Source organism: Sminthopsis crassicaudata, chromosome 2, assembly GCF_048593235.1.
Source record: "Sminthopsis crassicaudata isolate SCR6 chromosome 2, ASM4859323v1, whole genome shotgun sequence".
In the NCBI taxonomy this organism is placed as follows: Eukaryota; Metazoa; Chordata; class Mammalia; order Dasyuromorphia; family Dasyuridae; genus Sminthopsis; species Sminthopsis crassicaudata.
The window spans coordinates 324832205-324851869 of record NC_133618.1 but is presented as its reverse complement, the minus strand read 5'-3'; the positions used below and the strand labels follow the sequence as shown (position 1 = coordinate 324851869).

Below are 19665 nucleotides of genomic sequence, written 5' to 3'. Positions count from 1 at the left end.
GGAGGCTGCAAATTTTATTTGGGCTGTGGCAATTCTTTGTACTACACCTACTGAATAGGCTGAATCAGTAATTATATTTACGTCTCCTGGGTAATAAATAAGAGCTAGCATGATAGCAAATAATTCATTCTGTTGAGTGGATTGAAAAGGAGTCCTGATTACTCTCTTTATGGTTAAATCATGAGAGTATATGGCACAAATATTTTCTTTGGAGGCATCTGTAAAGATTGTTGGTCCTTTAAGAGGAACCTTAGAAACCTTTTCTTCAAAAATCCATCGCCAATTATGTAGTAGCCGGGTAATCTTTAATGGAGATCCATGTGCAAAATTTGGAGCGGTGGCCAATAAAATTTGCCATTCTGGGATGGTCTCACAGCATACATTAATCTGTGCATTAGTATAGAATGTGTATATTTTTTCAGGACTTATTCCAGATAATTGTGTTACTCTCTTAATAGCCTTTAATAAAATCCTAGCCACAAGCACTGGGTAAGGTGTAAGGCTTTGTTCTGGTTGTGCTGGGAGGTTCACCCACTCAATCACTCTGTCTCCTTGATGAAGGACTGCTGTGGGTGCCTCTTTTGTAGCAAAAACTGATATTTCCAAGGGTTTTTGAGTGACTCTTTCAACCACATTGGATAAAGCCAGTTCAACTTCTCTCAAAGCCTTTTGTGCTTCTTTTGTAAGCTGGCGTGGTGAATTTAAAGCACTGTCTCCCCTTAAAATGTCATAGAGAGGTTGTAGTTGATTGGTAGTTAAGCCTAACACTGGACGCATCCATTGGATATCTCCTATTAATTTTTGAAAGTCATTTAAGGTGTTCAACTTCTCTGTTCTTAAAGAAAGCTTTTGTACTGTGAGTGTCTTAGGATATACTTCATATCCTAAATATTGAAAAGGAGCATGTCTTTGAATTTTTTCTGTAGCTATATGCAGTTTGTAGTACTTTAATGTTTCCATGGTCCTTTGTAGACATGCCTCTAACATTTGTTCCTCAGGTGCACATCCCAAAATATCATCCATATAATGTAACAATATTACTTTTGGAAAGGCTTTTCTTACTGGAGCAAGAGCAGCTGCAACATACATTTGGCACATAGTAGGGCTGTTTTTCATTCCCTGTGGCAAAACTGTCCATTCATATCTTTTATAAGGCTCAGCCAAATTAACACTAGGCACTGAAAAAGCAAATCTTTTCATATCCTCCTTATCTAGAGGAATAGAATAGAAACAATCCTTAATGTCTATAACCCATAGAGGCCATTCTCTTGGCAACTGAGTAGGAGATGGAAGTCCAGGCTGAAGAGTTCCCATAGTTTCCATCTGTTCATTTACTCTTCTTAGATCAGTTATCATCCTCCATTTTCCAGATTTCTTTTTCACCACAAATACTGGGGAATTCCAAGGACTTAGAGAAGGCCGCAAGTGTCCTTGGTCAAGTTGTTCTTGCACTATGTCTAATAAGGCCTGAATTTTATCACTTCTTAAGGGCCACTGTTCTACCCACACTGGTGAATCAGTCTTCCACTGAATAGGAACTGGTGAAAGTGCAGGTAGGCCTTCAACAGCAGCCCTGCCTAAAAAGCCGAAGTGCTTATTTGTAATCCTATCTGCTGTAAAATGTCTCTTCCCCACAGATTGATGGGGATTTTTTCAACCACAAAAGGAGTAAAAGCTCCTGTTTCTCCTTCAAATACCCATCTCAAAGGCCTAGCACTAACTTCTGCTGCTATTGATCCTCCCACCCCAGACATATAGGTGTCTGCTTTAATCTTTGGCCAGTGACCGGGCCAATTGGCACCTCTAATAACTGTACGATCTGCACCCGTGTCTACCAATCCTTCAAATGGTATTCCGTTTATATAAATAGTAAGCATAGGTCGGTCAGCTGTCACAGCTGCTGTCCAATATATTCCTGGATTTTGTTCATTGGAGTCAAAATCTAGGCGACTATCACTAGGTTGCTTATTAGGGGTCCGTAACAATAAGCCTGATGCTACTACTTCTCCTGGTTGATAAATCACACGTTGTCTGCCTGTGTTAGTGACTGGAATATTAGATACACGTTCTCCAGTCTCCCACATCAGTGTATGGATGGACACTGTTTTGTAGGCACTCTCAGAAGGTGAAATGGTCAAGCCTACTGTGCCTGGAGGCAAAGGATCCATAGGCTCAACAGGAACAGATTTCACTTCTCCAGGGAGTATCTCGGTAGTCTCTACTGCACACAACTCTATTTTTCCTAATTTCAATCCCTTTCTTCCATCTGATTGCCTTTTGGCTGATTGATCGTGTCTTAAAATTCTCTGGATGTAACCTCGGCTGCCATCATGCCCCACTTGGGGGGCTGAAGCTGGGCCCCACCTGTCATTTCCCTGTGTCAATCTACATTCGGAGGCCCAGTGGAGGCCCTTGTGACATTTTGGACATGGAGTTTTAGGTCTTCTCTCACCCTGTCTTCTCACTGTATCTCCATATCTACACTGAGCTCTTAGATGCCCAATTTTTCCACATTGAAAACATCGCCGAGTTTCTCTAGAAGGCCCTTGCCATGAGGGACCCTGTCTTTCCACATTCATCATTGTCCGGGTGTAAAAAGCATTTGTTCCCACTGTAGCACAGCGTCTTATGATCTCCTCTAAAGGAGCATCTTTGTCTAATCCCCATATAATTCTTTTGCAAATCTCATTGGCATTTTCCTTAGCCAGATGTCTGGTCATTATTTCTGTAGCTGCATTTTCTCCAATAGTTCTTTTGACAGCAGTTTGCAAACGTCCCACAAAATCTGCAAAAGGTTCATTGGGACCTTGCTGTATTTTAGTGAAAGCCTCTCCACGATCTTTGTGTCCAGGAAGGACACCCCAAGCTTTTATTGCAGCCTTAGCAATTTGTTCATATATTGTCATGGTATAATTAATCTGTTCCGAATTCTCTCCATATTGACCTTCACCAGCTAAGTGCTCAAAAGTGAATTGTGTGTTAACTCCTATTTCCAAATTGCATCTGACTTGAATTTTACATAATTCATGAAATTCCGCAAGCCATAATAAATTTTCTCCAGGTTCCAGACATGTCCTTGCTATGGATTTCCAATCATTCGGGGTTAGGACTTCATAAGACAAACCATCTAGTAACATTTTGACATAAGCTGATGTAGCCCCATAAAGGGTACAACCTTTTTTCAAATCCTTAATTTTATTCAAATCTAAAGGTGCATATCTTCTCCTTTTTTTACCTACAGAGTCAGTATTTTCAATCACAGGATATGCATGTATAAAATCACTTATATCCTGTCCTTCTCTCTTAGCTTTAACCAATGCTTTTTCTAATCTTGTCATAGGCTTAGGCTTCTTCACAGGCAATTCTGTTTGTGTTTCTGCCTCTTCCCCTCTTTCTTCCTCCATCTCTGAAGGGTTAATTGAGGGAGGAGATTGGAGGTGCTCCTGTTGCTGTTGCTCAGAATTGTACTTAACTTCATTGTTATCTGATTCATCCTTTTCACCTAGTTTAGTTGACACCTCCCCATTTTGCTCCTTCATCTCTTCCTTTAGAATAACATTTTTTAAAGCCATTTGGATTAAATTATAGGTATGAATTGTATCTTTGGAAACTGAGTTTGGTCTGGAACCAAAGGGTAAAATGTCACAAAGGTAATTGTACTGTTCACCTAATTGCTCTCCTACTAATTTCCACTTATCTGGATCCAATTCTTCTTCCAGAGAAAAAGAAGGACATATGACCTTCACAGTTCTTAAAAGTTCAGTAATCTCCTCTAAAATTATAATCAATCCTTGGCTTTTCATAACCTTGATGATGCTCTCTAAACATTTTCCTTGAACAGAAGGTGTTTGCCCCATTTCACTATAAGAGATTCCTGGTTTGGCCTTAACAAGTTAAGTTCCTTATTTATCTATTAGCACACTCACTTAATCTTTAACAAAGTTTCCTCTTTACTCACGGTTCTGGGTCAGAGAGACTGAGATCTGGATGGGAGGCTTTTCTACTGGAATCAGGACTGTGTCTGTCCCTGTTCGGGCGCCAAATTGCGAAGGTCTGGTCTAGCTCCTCTTGTCAGGATAAGCAAAAGTCCTTGCCCCACGTGTGGACGCCAATTGTAACGAGCTGTCGTCTCTAGAAGCTGCCGGATCGCTCTCTGGGAAGAGATCTGCTGTGTCTACTCAAATCTTTAAGACAGATTCTTCTTCCTGTAGTGAACCGTTGTCTCCAGGCAGTTGCTGTTAACTCTTGTCCTTAGAAGTGACTTCCCTTCCTGCAGAGAGCCCCGTCAGGCCTGATGTAATGCAGAGAGTCTTCTTCTTTCTTTGAGAGTCCTCTCTTTTATTCTCCCAGAGAATGGGCGTGGGATAATGCAAGGGCTTCTGGGAAGAACCACCCCAGCCAATGAGCTTGCCCCCTCTATCAAGTCAACCTGAGTTCTCACCTTGTAATTGTCCAGAAAACCTGAATTCTCACCTTGTCACTGTCCAGACAACCTCAGTTCTCACTTAGTAATCCTAACATACAGAAGCTTTTTAATTTGATGTAATCAAAATCTTCTATTTTGTGATCAATAATGATCTCTAGTTCTCCTCTGGTCATAAATTCCTTCTTCCTCCACAGGGCTGAGAGGTAGACTATTCTCTGTTCCTCTAATCTATTTATGATCTCATTCTTTATGCCTAAATCATGAACCCATTTTGATCTTATCTTGGTATATGGTGTTAAGTGTGGGTCCATATCTAATTTCTGCCATACTAATTTCCAGTTTTCCCAACAGTTTTCTTCAAATAATGAATTTTTATCTCAAATGTTGGTATCTTTGGGTTTGTCAAACACTAGATTGCTATAGTTGTACCCTTTTTTGTCCTTTGTACCTAATCTGTTCCACTGATCGACTAATCTATTTCTTAGCCAATACCAAATGGTTTTGGTGACTGCTGCTATTTTTTTGTTTGTTTTATAATTATAATTTTTGACAGTATATATGTATGAGTAATTTTTTAAATAACATTATCCCTTGTGTTCATTTTTCCAAATTATCCCCCCCTTCCTCTACTCCCTCCCCTAGATGACAGGCAAGTCCATACATTTTACATGTGTTACAATATAACCTAGATACAATATATGTGTGTAAATACCATTTTCTTGTTGCACGTTAAGTATTAGATTCCGAACGTGTAAGTAACCTGGGTAGATAGACAGTAATGCTAACAATGCTAACAATTTACATTCACTTCCCAGTGTTCCTTCTCTGGGTGTAGTTGTTTCTGTCCATCATTGATCAACTGGAAGTGAGTTGAATCTTCTTTATGTTGAAGATATCCACTTCCATCAGAATACATCTTCATACAGCATTGAAGTGTACTGCGATCTTCTGGTTCTATTCATTTCACTCAGCATCAGTTGATGTAAGTCTCTCCAAGCCTCTCTGTATTCCTGCTGCTGGTCATTTCTTATAGAGCAATAACATTCCATAATCTTCATATACCATAATTTACCCAACCATTCTCCAATTGATGGACATCCATTCATCTTCCAGTTTCTAGCCACTATGAAAAGGGCTGCCACACACATTTTGGCACATACAGGTCCCTTTCCCCTCCTCAGTATTTCTTTGGGATATAAGCCCAATGTGACTGCTGCTTTATAATATAACTTTAGAGCAGGTACAGCTAGACCACCTTCATCTGACTTTTTTTTTTTCATTAATTCCCTTGAAATTCTCGACCTTTTATTCTTCCATATGAATTTTGTCGTTTTTTTTTTCTAGGTCATTAAAATAGTTTCTTGGGAGTCTGATTGGTATAGCACTAAATAAATAGATTAGTTTTGGGAGTATTGTCATCTTTATTATATTTGCTCGGCCTATCCAAGAGCACTCAATCTCTTTCCAATTATTTAAATCTGACTTTATTTTTGTGGCAAGTGTTTTGTGATTTTGCTCATATAATTCCTGACTATTTTTTGGTAGATGGATTCCCAAATATCTTATACTCTCTACATATGTTTTGAATGGAATTTCTCTTTGTATCTCTTGCTGTTGCATTTTGTTGGTGATGTTTAAAAATGCTGAGGATTTATGTGGATTTATTTTGTATCCAGAAACTTTGCCAAAGTTGTGAATTATTTCTAATAACTTTTTATTAGAATTTCTGGGGTTCTCTAAGTATACCATCATATCATCTGCAAAGAGTGACAGTTTGATTTCCTCATTATCTAATCTTATTCCCTTAATCTCTTTCTCGATTCTTATTGCTAAGGCTAGCATTTCTAATACAATATTGAATAGTAATGGTAATAGTGGGCAACCTTGTTTCACTCCTGATCTTACTGGGAAAAGTTTCAGCTTATCTCCATTACATATGATGCTTACTGACGGTCTTAAATATATGCTCCTGACAATTTTAAAGAATAGTCCATTTATTCCTATAATCTCAAGTGTTATTAGTAGGAATGGATGTTGTATTTTATCAAATGCTTTTTCTGCATCTATTGAGATGATCATATGGTTTTTATTAATTTGATTATTAATATGGTCAGTTATACTAATAGTTTTCCTAATATTAAATCAGCCCTGCATTCCTGGTATAAATCCCATTTGATCATAGTGTATTATCCTGGGGATGATTTTCTGAAGTCTTTTTGCTAATATCTTATTTAAGATTTTAGCATCAATATTCATTAAGGAGATTGGTCTATAGTTTTCTTTCTCTGTTTTCAACCTACCTGGTTTAGGTATCAGTACCAGGTCTGTGTCATAAAAGGAGTTTGGTAGGACTCCTTCATCCCATATTTTTTCAAATAGTTTATATAACATTGGAGCTAATTGTTCTTTAAATGTTTTGTAGAATTCACATGTAAATCCATCTGGTCCTGGGGATTTTTCCTGGGGAGTTGATTTATAGCTTGTTTTATTTCTTTTTCTGAAATGGGACTATTAAAGCAGTTTATCTCCTCCTCTGTCAATCTAGGAAGCCTATATTTTTGGAGGTAGTCATCCATTTCACTTAAGCTATCAAATTTATTGTCATAAAGTTGGGCAAAGTAACTCATTATTGCTCTCATTTCCTTTTCATTGGTGGAAAGATCCCCCTTTTCATTTTTAAGACTAAATTTGATTTTCCTCTTTCCTTTTTCTGATCAGATTTACCAAAGGTTTATTTATTTTATTGTCTTTTTCATAAAACCAACTTTTGGTTTTATTTATTAATTTAATAGTTACTTTATTTTCAATATTATTGATTTCTCCTTTTAATTTTAGAATTTCAAGTTTAGTTTTTGGTTGGGGGGTTTTAATTTGGTCTTTTTCTAGCTTTTTAAGTTGCAGGCCCAATTCATTAATCTTCTCTTTATCTGTTTTATTCACATAAGCCTCTAAAGCTATAAAATTTCCCCTTATTACAGCTTTAGCTGCATCTCAGAAATTTTGGTATGATGTCTTATCGTTGTCATTATCTTGGGTGAAATTATTAATTTTTCTATAATTCGCTGCTTCACCCAGTCATTCTTTAAGATGAGATTGTTTAGTTTCAAATTACTTTTTGGTCTATTTACCTCTAACTTCTTGTTGAATGTAGTTTTTATTGCATTGTGATCTGTGAAGAAAGCATTTACTATTTCTGCCTTCCTGCATTTAATTTTGAGATTTTTATGTCCTAATATATGGTCAATTTTTGTATAGGTTCCATGAACTGCTGAGAAGAAAGTATATTCCTTTCTATCGCCATTCAGTTTTCTCCAAAGATCTATCATACCTAATTTTTCTAATGTTCTATTTACCTCTTTAATTTCTTTCTTATTTGTTTTGTGGTTTGATTTATCTAATTCTGAGAGTTCAAGGTTGAGATCTCCCACTATTATAGTTTTGCTGTCTATTTCTTCTTGCAACTCTCTTAACTTTTCCTTTAGGAAATTAGATGCTATACCACTTGATGCATATATGTTTAGTATTGATATGGCTTCATTGTCAATGCTACCTTTTAGCTACCTTTTCTCTTTTAATTAGATCAATTTTTGCTTTTGCTTGATCTGAGATAAGGATGGCAACCCCTGCTTTTTTGGCTTCACCAGAAGCATAATAGATTCTGCTCCAACCTTTTACCTTTACTCTGTATGTATCTCCCTACTTTAACTGTGTTTCCCGTAAACAACATATTGTAGGGTTCTGACTTTTGATCCAGTCTGCTATCCGCCTCCGTTTAATGGGAGAGTTCATCCCATTCACATTTACAGTTAAAATTACTAATTCTGAACTTCCTTCCATCATATTATCCCCTGATTATGCATTTTTCCCTTTGTCCCTCCTGAACCCCTTCCCCAGTATCAAATTTATGGTCCCCACTTGTGTCACGCAGCCTTCCCTTTTTAGTATCCCTCCCCCCTCCTTTTAAGTCCCTTCCCCTTTCTTGTACCCTTCCCTTATTCCCCTTTTCCTTTTCCCTTTTCCTCTCCCCCCTTTTAATGAGGTGAGAGAGAATTCTCTGAAAAACAAATATGTCAATTATTTACTCTTTGAGCCTACTCTGATGAGAGTAAGATTCACACAATGTTTCTCCCCCTCTCTAAATTCCCTCAGATGTGGTAGATTTTCTTTGCCTCTTCCTGGGATGTAGTTTCCCTCTTTTTATCTCTCCTTTCCCTTTTTCTGATACTATCCCCTTCCCTTTACTACTTCCCTTTTTTATATTATATCAATCAAATTATCCATGTGGACTTTCTGTATATCCACAACAGAGATACAATTCTCAAGAGTTATTTTTACCTTTTTCTGCTTCTCTTCAGTCTTGTGGATGTAGATCAAATTTTTTTTGTTTAAGTCTGGTTTTTTCTTAGAAACAAATGGAATTCCTCTGTTTCATTAAATGACCATCTTCTTCCATGGAAGAAAATGCTAAACTTAGCTGGATAGTTTATTCTTGGTTGCAATCCTTGTTCTTTTGCCTTTTGGAATATCAGGTTCCAGGCCCTTTGATCCTTTAATGTGGCAGCAGCCAGATCTTGGGTGACCCTTATTGTGGCACCTTGATATTTGAATTGTTTTTTTCCTGGCTGCTTGCAATATTTTTTCCTTAGTTTGGTAGTTCTGCAGCTTAGCCACAATGTTCCATGGAGTTCTTTTTTAAGGGTCTTTTTCAGAAGGTGTTCAATCATTTTTTCAACGCCTATTTTCCCTTCTGTTTCTATTATGTCTGGACAGTTCTCTTTGATGATTTCCTGTAAAATAGAATCCAGGCTCTTTTTTTCATCATAGTTTTTGGAAAGTCCAATGATCTAGATCTATTTTCCAGGTCTATACATTTTCCCAGTAAGTATTTGACGTTATTCTCCAGCTTTTCATTTTTTTTTAATTAATTTTTTTTTGCTTTGTTTTGTTTGACTGATCCTTGGTTTCTCAATGAATCATTCATTTCTATTTGTTCAGTCCTGATTTTTAATGAGTTATTTTCTTCATTCATATTTTTTAGTTCTTTTTGTATATGTCCAATTGAGTTTTTAAATGAATTATTTTGCTCTGTTGATTTTTTTTCCATTTCACTAATTTTTTTTAGTGAATTATTTTCTTTTTCCAATTCAGAAATCCTACTTTCCTGTGATTTTTTAACCTTTTATCTAATTCACAAATTTTGTTTCCCTGCACCTCCTCTGAATTCTTTATCTTTTCCAACTCAAATTTCAGGACATTGTTATTCTCTATCATAGCTTCTCTTTCCTTTCCCCATTTTTCTTCAAACTCTCTTAACTTTTTAATAGTCTCTTCTAGGAGAGAGTTATATGATAGGGGGCAGGTATCATTCCCCTTTATGGTATTATCTGGAGATTCTCTGCTGTTAGCCTCCTCAGGGTTGGATACCCACTCTTTCTCTGTATAGAATGTGTCAATCATTCTCTTCAGCTTCTTACTCATTGTTAAAAATCTGTGTGGGGTCTGTCCTTTGGGTAGGAAATTTATCAGCTTTCTCCCAGATGGGGATAGATTGCCGCTATCCTGTGTCTGGACTAAGAGAGAGCTCTGGGAGAGAGTTCCCCTCCCCCCCAGAAGTGACTTAGAGATGGTTAGTATGGCTGCATTGTGAGGAATGCCCAGTGAAGGACCCTGCTGTGTGACCTAGCAACTGCCCTGAGACTAGAGGCTGAACAGTAAAAGCCAAAGCCTCCCGTGGGACCGTGGATATTAGCAGCTGAGGTAAAAAGCCCCTGAGCTCAAACCAGAAGTGTCTGCCAGGAAAGCACAGTCCCTGCTGAGAAGGTTCTGCTATTATGGGAGTTGCCCTGCTGCTGGAGTTTCGCTGCAGGGAGAATTCCATTGCCTCAGGCTGAGCCCTGCACTATGTGGATTAGAGGCTGCCCTGAGCTGTGTCCCCCTCTGTTCAGGTTCTTAACTGCCCCAAGGAAAAGCCCTGGACAGCAGCAGGAGGCTGCACAACTGTGCTGAGATCTGTTAGGTCACTTCTGGTTTGGGATGATTATATTATTTGGCTGTTGCTTTAATGTGGCTTTGATCTCTTTTCTGATCTGCTATTTTTAAAAGCAGAGTAGAGCTATCAGCCTATGCCAGATTCTTCTATCTCAGTGGCTTCTCTGATCCCAGAGTTCTCCCCAGCCCATTTGGCACAGTGTGCTAGCCCCAGTCCAACACTATCTGTGCTGATCTTTTTTTTCCTCCCCTCGGAACTGACCTTTTCTGTCAAAATTCCAGAATCTCTTTGGCTGGTAAGTTGTGCTTCTAATCCTTGTGGTTTTTATCAGTCCAACGTTATTTTTGAGGCTAATTTAACTAGTTGGTATTGAGGGAAGAAGGGAGCTTACAAATTGGCATGGATCTTCTCTGCCATCTTGGCTCCACCCCTGATAATTTTTCAACATTAATACTTGAAAAACCTTGTGTTCCAAATCCCTCCCCTTTTCCCTACCCTCTCCAACAGATGTCAAATAATCCAATATATGTTAAAACATGTTTAAATAATATATGTTAAATCCAATATATGTATACATATTTGTACAATTATCATACTGCACAAGAAAAATCAAATCAAAAAGGGAAAAAGTAAGAAATAAAATAAAATGCAAGCAAACAACAACAAAAAGAATGAAAATGCTTTATTGTGATCCACACTCAGCTCCCACAGTCCTTTTTGGGTGTAGATGACTCTCTTCATCACAAGATCTTTGGAACTGGTCTGGATCATCTCATTGTTGAAAAGAGCCAATACATGCACTTTTTTTTTATTCAGTCATGTTCAACTCTTCATGAACCCGTGGATCAACTATACATGGCATTTTCTGGTCAAACAGTTGAGCAGAGCAGATTGTCATTGCCTTCTCCAATGGATCCAGTAGACCTTTTGTCAGGCAACCAGAGGTTAAGTGACTGGCTCAGGTCACACAGCTAGGAAGTGTCTGAGACTGCATTTGAAATTCAGGTTTTCCTGACTCAGATCCTGTGCTCTAGACATTGAACCACTAGCAGCCTCATATACATGCTTACATGCACATGTGTATTGTGTGTGTTATAGATACATGTGTATACCTTTTCATGTATGTGTGTATGTGTATATATACATATATATATATATAAAACACTCATTTATGTGGAATATATACATACATGTATGCCATAGACATATACAAATATCTACATATACAGCCTAAATGAAAGATAATCTTAGAGGTAAGGCATATTAAAACCTAGAGTTCACTGAGGCTGGAAAGAAAAACTAAGGATTAAAAAACTAACAGGTGAATGTTTTATATTTTTAAAAGTAGTGATATCAAGTACATTTGCTTCAGAATTTGTTTATAAAAACATCATTCCATAAATAAACCAGAAATATTGAAGAAGATGGAGTTCATTTGGCCACTTGACTCTTTAAACAATATATGTGAGCTAATAACATTTATATGATTTTCTGAATTTGCAAAGCTCTTTACAAATATTATTTCATTTTATTCTTGCAGCAAGTCTAGGAAGGGGGTGTGCTTTTATTGCCTCCATACAGTGACAAGTGATAATTATAAAGGACTTATGAGGAAAAAAATGCTACTCACTTCCAAAGAGAAAAGTGATTAACTCAAACTGAAATATAATTTTATGGATTTTTTGTTTTTACTTTTTTGGTGATATAGCTATTATGGAGATATGTTTTGCATGAATTCACACATATAATTGATATCTTATTTTTCTCTGTGGTGGGGGGGGCTGTGGAAGAAAAGAAGAGAATCTGAAACTCAACATTTAAAAGGAAAAAAATGAATAATAATATTAATTTTTAAAATAAACATTTCATATAGTTTTAAAATGATGAAATAGATGATTTCAGAGCAGTTTGGGAAGACTTATATGAACTGATACAGAGTGAAGTGAGCAGAAACATTTTTAAATGACTTAAGATTGATCAATGAAATAACCAATTCCAGAGAGTCCATAATTAAAAATGTCACCTACCTCCTGAGAGAAAAGTATTGGATTGTAAAAGTAATGCAGAATAAGACATACATGTGTGAATATGACTAATGTGGGAAATTTATGTTGCTTGATAATACATATTTGTTTAAAAAAGGGTTTTAGTTTTCTTTTTTCTTTCTTAAGGGGAGGGAAGGTAAAGAGTGAAAAGAGATCCTTGTTAAATAGGGAAAATAATTTCTTTTTGCAGCAGCAGCAGCAGCAGCACAGCCAACAAAAATTTCTTTTAAATTATTGGGCAATGTGCTAAGGCACAGAAGCTGTAAAGACAGAATGAAAAGATGGTCCTGCGCTCAAAGAGCTTACATTCCATTGAAGGATACACTCAAAGTCTTTCATAATCATTTTTTGAGTCAATTAATATTATATTCACATTTTTAAGGACAAAACCTTATTCTATCCTTCCAATAACATAAGATTCCCAGGCCAACCTTTCCACTACTGGCTGCACTTTGGGCACTAAATTGAATGAATCAAATTTGCCAGTCCGATCCCACGGAATGAAAGAAGGCTTGTAGATACTGGTCAGACTCAATTCAGTGCAGCAAATGTGTAGTTAAGAGCCCACAGAGTTTTAAGACAATATACTTTTCTCCCTAAGCGGTGTGGAAGCAGGAGCAATCGCAGGGAAATCGGGGCAGGCCACCCATCTATCATCAGTCCCCCAGCCGCGTATCTCGGCTCCCTCAGACCGGCAGTCCGGTAGGGAGTAGTGGGTGTGTCAAGGAACAGGAGAAAGCGCTTCCCAGCCCGGTTGTGCGTAAACACCCGGTTGGTATGGCAACTGACTGAGTCGCTGCAGTCACCTGCTCCGAGAGCCCCAGTGGCGGCAGCCCTGGGGCGATGGGCAGTGGGGCCGTGGCTCCTCCTCTTCTCCCCCCTCCTCTGCCTATCCCGTAGGCCGGGGGGCGTCCTCTCCCTCTCCCCCCGGGTTTCAGAGGGGCAGCCTCGGCACCGGCCGAGCTGAGGCATGAATGGTCCGGTCTTCTCAGAGCCCCATGGAGGAGGAGCCGCCGCCGCCCTATTCCACGCCCACGCCGCCCCCTCCCTCCGCCTCCAAGATCGCCCAGATGAGCAACCTGACGAGCCTGGGCGCCGCCCGCGGCGGGGGCAGCCTGCGCCCAGAGGCTGCCCTGGCCTCGGGCTCCTCGTCCAGCCCTGTGCGGGTCGCGAGCTTCCACGCGGCCGTGATCTCCTTCACCACCGTGGCGGCCGCGGTGGCCGAGGCGCGGGGGAGCCGGGATGGCGGCGGCAGCGGCAGCGGCAGCGGCCTTGCTGGGGGGGAGAAGGCTGGGCCGGGGAGCAGCATCCCCAGCAGCAGCAGCATCCCCAGCCTCGGCAGCATCCCCAGCGAGGATCCCGTCCCGGCGGCGGCGGCGGCGGCGGCCGGGGCGAAGCGGCTGCCGCTGGAGCCCTGGGCGGCCGTGGCGGCGCAGGCGCTGGTGCTGCTGCTCATCTTCCTGCTCTCCAGCCTGGGCAACTGCGCCGTGATGGGGGTGATCGTGAAGCACCGACAGCTCCGAACCGTGACCAACGCCTTCATCCTGTCGCTGTCCCTCTCTGATCTGCTCACCGCCCTGCTCTGCCTGCCCGCCGCCTTCCTGGCCCTCTTCACTCGCCACGCCGCCGGCTTCGACGGGCCCCCGGCCGCGCGCCCCTGGCGGCGCTTCTGCGCCGCCAGCCGCTTCTTCGGCTCCTGCTTCGGGATCGTGTCCACCTTGACCATGACCCTCATTTCCCTGGACCGTTACAACGCCATCGTGAGACATCCCAGGGAAAAGATGGGCTGGCGCAGGGCCCTGCTGCTCTTGACCGCCGTTTGGCTCGTGGCAGTGGGCCTTTCCTTCCCCTGGGATCTCCTAGGAAGTTCCGAGGGGGACTGGGACGATGATGCGCTAGTGGGACCCAAGCAGAGCTTCCACCGCTGCCTCTACCTCTCCTATCCAGGCCCCTCCCGCCTGGGTCCCACCTACAACATCTGGCTGATTGTCACCTGCTACCTGTTTCCCTTTGGGATCATGTGTTTCTGTCTCTACCAGATTTGCAAGACCGTGAAGTTGTCGGAAATTAGGGTGCGGCCGGTGACAACCTACGCGCACCTGTTGCGCTTCTACAGGGAGACGCGCACCGCCACCACTGTGCTCATCATGATCGTTTTCATTATTTTCTGCTGGGGACCGTACTGCCTCCTGGTACTGTTCACAGCGGCAGCCGGCGCTGCGGGCGCCCAGACACCCCCGGTCCACCCCGTCCTGAACATCGTGGCCCTGTGGATGGCTTGGGCAAATGGAGCCATCAATCCTCTCATCTACGCCATCCGCAATCCCAACATTTCCGTGCTGCTGAGGCACAAAAGGGAGGAGGGCTACAGGACTAGAAACGTAGCTGCCTGCTTGTCCAGTCAGTCACACCAGACATCTGGAGGCCAGCAACGTGGCGAACCGTCTCAGAGAACGCTACGCGCACAGGCTCGGCCGGTGCAGCAGGGCATCCTCTTGCAGTTCTACTAATGGTGAAGGAGGAAGGGATGTGGCCATGTGGGCTTGTAGAAATCCAGCCCTACTCTTCTGCAGAGATGGTCTACCAGAGACGGCGTCAGAAATAGCCATGCAGCGCAAAACAGCGGACACTAGTCTCTAAAATGGACTGTGTTCATGGATAGAGCCAAGTAGTACCACAGGAGTATTCTGTCCTTTACATTTTAGGGCTAAGGCAATTCCACTGAGGATCACTGGAGTTTCTGAGAACCAAACATTTTATACTGAGATTAACAAGAGGGGAACAGGGCTTGCCATTTCCAGAAAACCTGATTAACACACACACACACACACACACACACACACACACACACACACACACACACACAAACCCAATCCCCACAAAAATTATGTTTTTGCAAAAGTGCTGAGACTGATGTAAATTGCAAAAAACTAAACCAATGTGACTGAATATTGTGAATTGTAAGTGCCAAAAAAAGATCAAAAACCAAATATCAGACCACCTAAAGCCCATATGTATAGGAATCACACTGTGAAAAACAAAAATACATTGTCTTTGGAAGAGGTTATTGGTGTTTATTCAAATGCACAAAATGTATCTAGCTATGGGGTGGAACACTAGTTACTTTTGATTAACTTGTATTAAGATTGCCCTTTAAATGACCTATATTAACAAAATTGACAATCAGAATCCACCAATTTATAGTAAATGCAACTTAAGGGTTTTGGGGAGAGCGTATAAGGAACTACCGATGCTGTTTCTCTCATGGATTTATTGGGAGAAATAGTCCTGCCTGGTCCAAATTTAGAAACTGGAAAAGATTATGTTTATGTATTAGGTGCAAAAACAGGAAGAACAAAAACACAAGGTGTTACTTTAAGGAAATGTAATTGATTTGATACATTGCAAAATGTACATCTAATTCAGTGTTGCCTTTTCAAGTAGTCACCTTAGGGAGACTTAAAACATACTTGGTGCTCCCTTGTTTTGTATGACCTTTAGAATCCGCAGTGTATTCTTTTGAATATCCTTAGTAGGAGCAAATATGGATTCTTTGAAAGTGGAAATGATTCTTGGATATAGTCAAAGACAAGTATGATGAATAAGGTCAATGATCCAGCTGAGATTATATACCATAAAGTAATGATAATGGTTTTGTTGTATAGCATATAACAACTCTGAAGGCAATTCCTAAAAAAAGAGTTCTAGAGATGGTTGGGACAGTAGCAATAACAGTTTGATGAACTCAGTAGCTTCTCAGGTTGACTACTCTGAAAGACAATGGTCATTTGAATGTAGACATTCTGACATTTTTTAAAAGTCAGTTTCATTGCTTTATGGTTAAATGGACTAACTCACATTCCAGGCATATCTTGGTCATATTCTTCCGAGAGAATAACTATTGGCTATGTTTTAAGGGCATTTAATTGGGGGTCCAGAAAGATAGATGTATTGTACTGGTCAAATGATTAATTATTAGATGTATCCAGAAATTACTGAAAAGTTCTTTTAAAAATTAATTGCTTTGACTACACTTAAAATAATGCCAAAAAAGCACAAACTAGGAAATTTTTCAAGTAAAATGCTATTATACATAAATTCTTTGACTCAATTTTTTAAAAGATGCTTTTGTGTTTTCTGCCTCACTTCCCTTCTTTCTTCCTATTCTCTTTTCTCTTCCCTTTTTTCTCTCATCCCAAAGAGGCTCAGGACTTTGTAGCCTTAATTTAATATTTAAAATTAGGCATGAGATTCGTCATCCTGCTACTTTCTGAAGACATAAATGTGAAATGTATCCAGTATTTTTTCTTCTTATACAGTACTAAAAGATGTTTTAATTTTTTTTTTGTTTGTGAGAAGTCAGTATATATCATTTTGTAATCAAAACCTTAAAATAAATGGTCTTTTATGCAAAAATTGCAAATGCAGTTTATTTTTCCTTTCTCTGTGGATAATAAGCATCATGATGGAGCAGTTAACTAACTTCAGAGTTAAAAAGATGGGAGTATAAATCTTACCTCTGACATCTACTAGTTGATCTTGGACAAATCATTGATCTCAGGACCCCCTGCAACTCCCTAAGAATAAAAGTTATACATGAGTCTCTGATCTGAAGTTTTTCCCAGGGAATTCTTCATGTTAATAAAATCATAGATTTGGGGGAAATGGGATAAAAAGAGTAGATGCGGGAAGGAATAATGATTAGAAATATGTAAAAAGGATGTCTGTGTTATAGTTCCTTGCTAAGTCATGCACAAAGTAAATTGGACACAGCTCTCTGTTCTAACTTAGTCTTTTCACAGTGAGGAAAAAAGCCTCATATGACCAGAAGTATTATTATTATATTGTATAGATGCAAGAATTTCAGTGTATTTGATGGGATTATAATTCAAAAAGGAGTCATAGCTGCATATAAGGATAAAATGCTATTCTAGTTAGGGGAGATTGCATAAAAGAAGGATTTCAATAGTTTGAATAAGGATGAAAAGAGGCTAAGAGTACTGGTAAAGCAGGAGAAAAGTTTCAAAAATAGGATACTGCCTGAGAAGAGAGTTTGGAGGCAGAAATGCCATAGAAAGGAAGTAAATTATAGTTTTTATTTGCTGGTTTCCTTCTTTCTTGAAAAGGACCAATGACATCAAGAAGGGTGATATCTGGACTTCCAAGTGAATTAGATTTAAATGAGGTAAAGCTACGCAAATCATCAGTCTAGTTCTGTCCTCCAGAATCATCGGAGACCATCGACAAGACATAGGTGCAGATTACTAACAATGGCCTCAGATGCAGTGGGAAACCTGGGCCTTTGTAAATTAAGGTCTTTCCCAGGTCTCAGTTTGTCTGAAGCAACACCCATTCTATTAAAAGGATAGATAAGAATAGAGGCAAAAGATGGCCCAGTCTGTCTTCATTAAAAAAAAAAAAGCAATTTGGGCAGAGGAATTAAATAACAAACAAAAGGGGAATCAGGGAATACTGGAGGTAGGCTGCTGTGAAGGGCTCTGAAACCAAAGGATCATGCTATAATATTAAATTGTACTAGTTCCCCATGACCAATAAGAAAGCATGTATGATGTTTTAGGAAACTGGGAATATTATGCCCTTTCCTTAAGAAACTTACAATGTAGTAGAAAAATTCTTGTCTCTTCTTAAAGTAGGGAAAGAGGCCCACATGTGCAAAAATGTTTGGGCCAGCCCTTTTTTGTAGTGGCTAGAAACTGGAAACTGAGTGAATGTCTATCAGATGGAGAATGGCTGAGTACTTACTCATGAATATTATGATACATTATTCCGTTAGAAATGACCAATAGGATGATTGTCTCTCCGATTTACACAAACTGATGCTAAGCAAAGTGAACAGCACCAGGAGAACATGGAACACAACAAAAATATTATACAATAATCAATTCTGATGGATGTGGCTCTCTTCAATATTGAGATGATTCAAACCAGTTTCAATTATCTCATGATGAAGAGAGTCATCTGCACTCAGAGAGAGAACTGTGGGAACTGAGTGTGGTTCACGACATAGCATTTTCACTCTTTTTGTTGTTTGCTTATATTTTATTTTCTTATTTTTTCCAGTTTGATTTGATTTTTCTTGTGCAGCAAGATAATTGTATAAATATGTATGCATCTTTTGGATTTACCATACATTTCTACCATGTTTAACATATATTGGACTATTAATCATCTAGGGGAGGAGATGGGGGAGAAGGGAGGGAAAATTGGAATACAAGATTTTGCAAGGGTTAATGTTGAAGAATTATCCATGCATATGTTTTGAAAAATAAAAAACTTTAATTTAAAAAAATTGTCATCTGCATTCAGAGAGAAAACTATGGAGAACTATGTCCACTTTTTCTGTTTTTCTTTTTTTTCTCTTATGGTTTTTCCCTTTTGTTCTGATTTTTCTCTTTCAACATGATTCATAAAGAAAAGTATATTTTAAAAATTTAATATACATGTATTATGAGAAAAAAAAGAATAATAAAAAAAAATTTAAATGATTCTCATCTCTTGCAGGAGGACTAAGGCTGTAGATGTAAGCATGGAAAGATAAAGACGTGTCCAGGAGGTGTTATCAAGGGGAAGAAAAAAACAGTAAAATTTGGAGAGAGATTGAGATAAATCCACTGTTTCTATAGGAGAACTTGATTACATATTACTGATCTCTGGTAAAAGTTGGATACTGTACAAGGGTCAGAAAATAATCTTGTTAAACTTATCATTAATCAGACTCTTATTAGAGTGTTTCATTTCAACTGGGGGATTCTTTGGATTTGAAAAAGAATGTAGAGAAATTGGGAAGTCTCAAAAGATAATAGTTACTGAAAACTAGAGATGGAAAAATAGGTTAAAGTAATTAAGCTAGAAAAGGAAAGCCTTAAGAGATGCCTCAGTTTTTTTTACTGTAAAACTGGAATAAATGCACCTAGCTTTCATTATGAGGATCAAATGAGATAATTGTAAAGCACTTAGCATAGTGCCTGGCATATAGTAGGTATTATATAAATATTGATTATTATTACTGTCATAATTATTGTTTTAAATTGTGGAGGGTTTGAGCAATAAATTACCTTTATAACTAATATAACAAAAGGAAATATATAAAATTAAAGCAGAACATATTTCAGTTGAACATAAAGAATCATAATTATGAAGGTAACAAATATAAATAGTATACCATAAGCATTTATAGAATCTTT

At 39.2% G+C, this 19665-nt stretch overlaps 1 protein-coding gene across 1 annotated transcript; it reads left to right on the top strand.

Annotated features, from left to right (window-relative positions):
* Positions 1-13183: 13183 nt before the first annotated feature.
* On the top strand, positions 13184-15523 carry GPR135 (G protein-coupled receptor 135). Its single transcript, XM_074290249.1, is given in 2 exon segments — positions 13184-14862; positions 14864-15523. Coding segments are annotated over 2 exon segments (1665 nt in total). The 5' UTR covers positions 13184-13434; the 3' UTR covers positions 15101-15523.
* The last annotated feature ends 4142 nt before the right edge of the window (positions 15524-19665 follow it).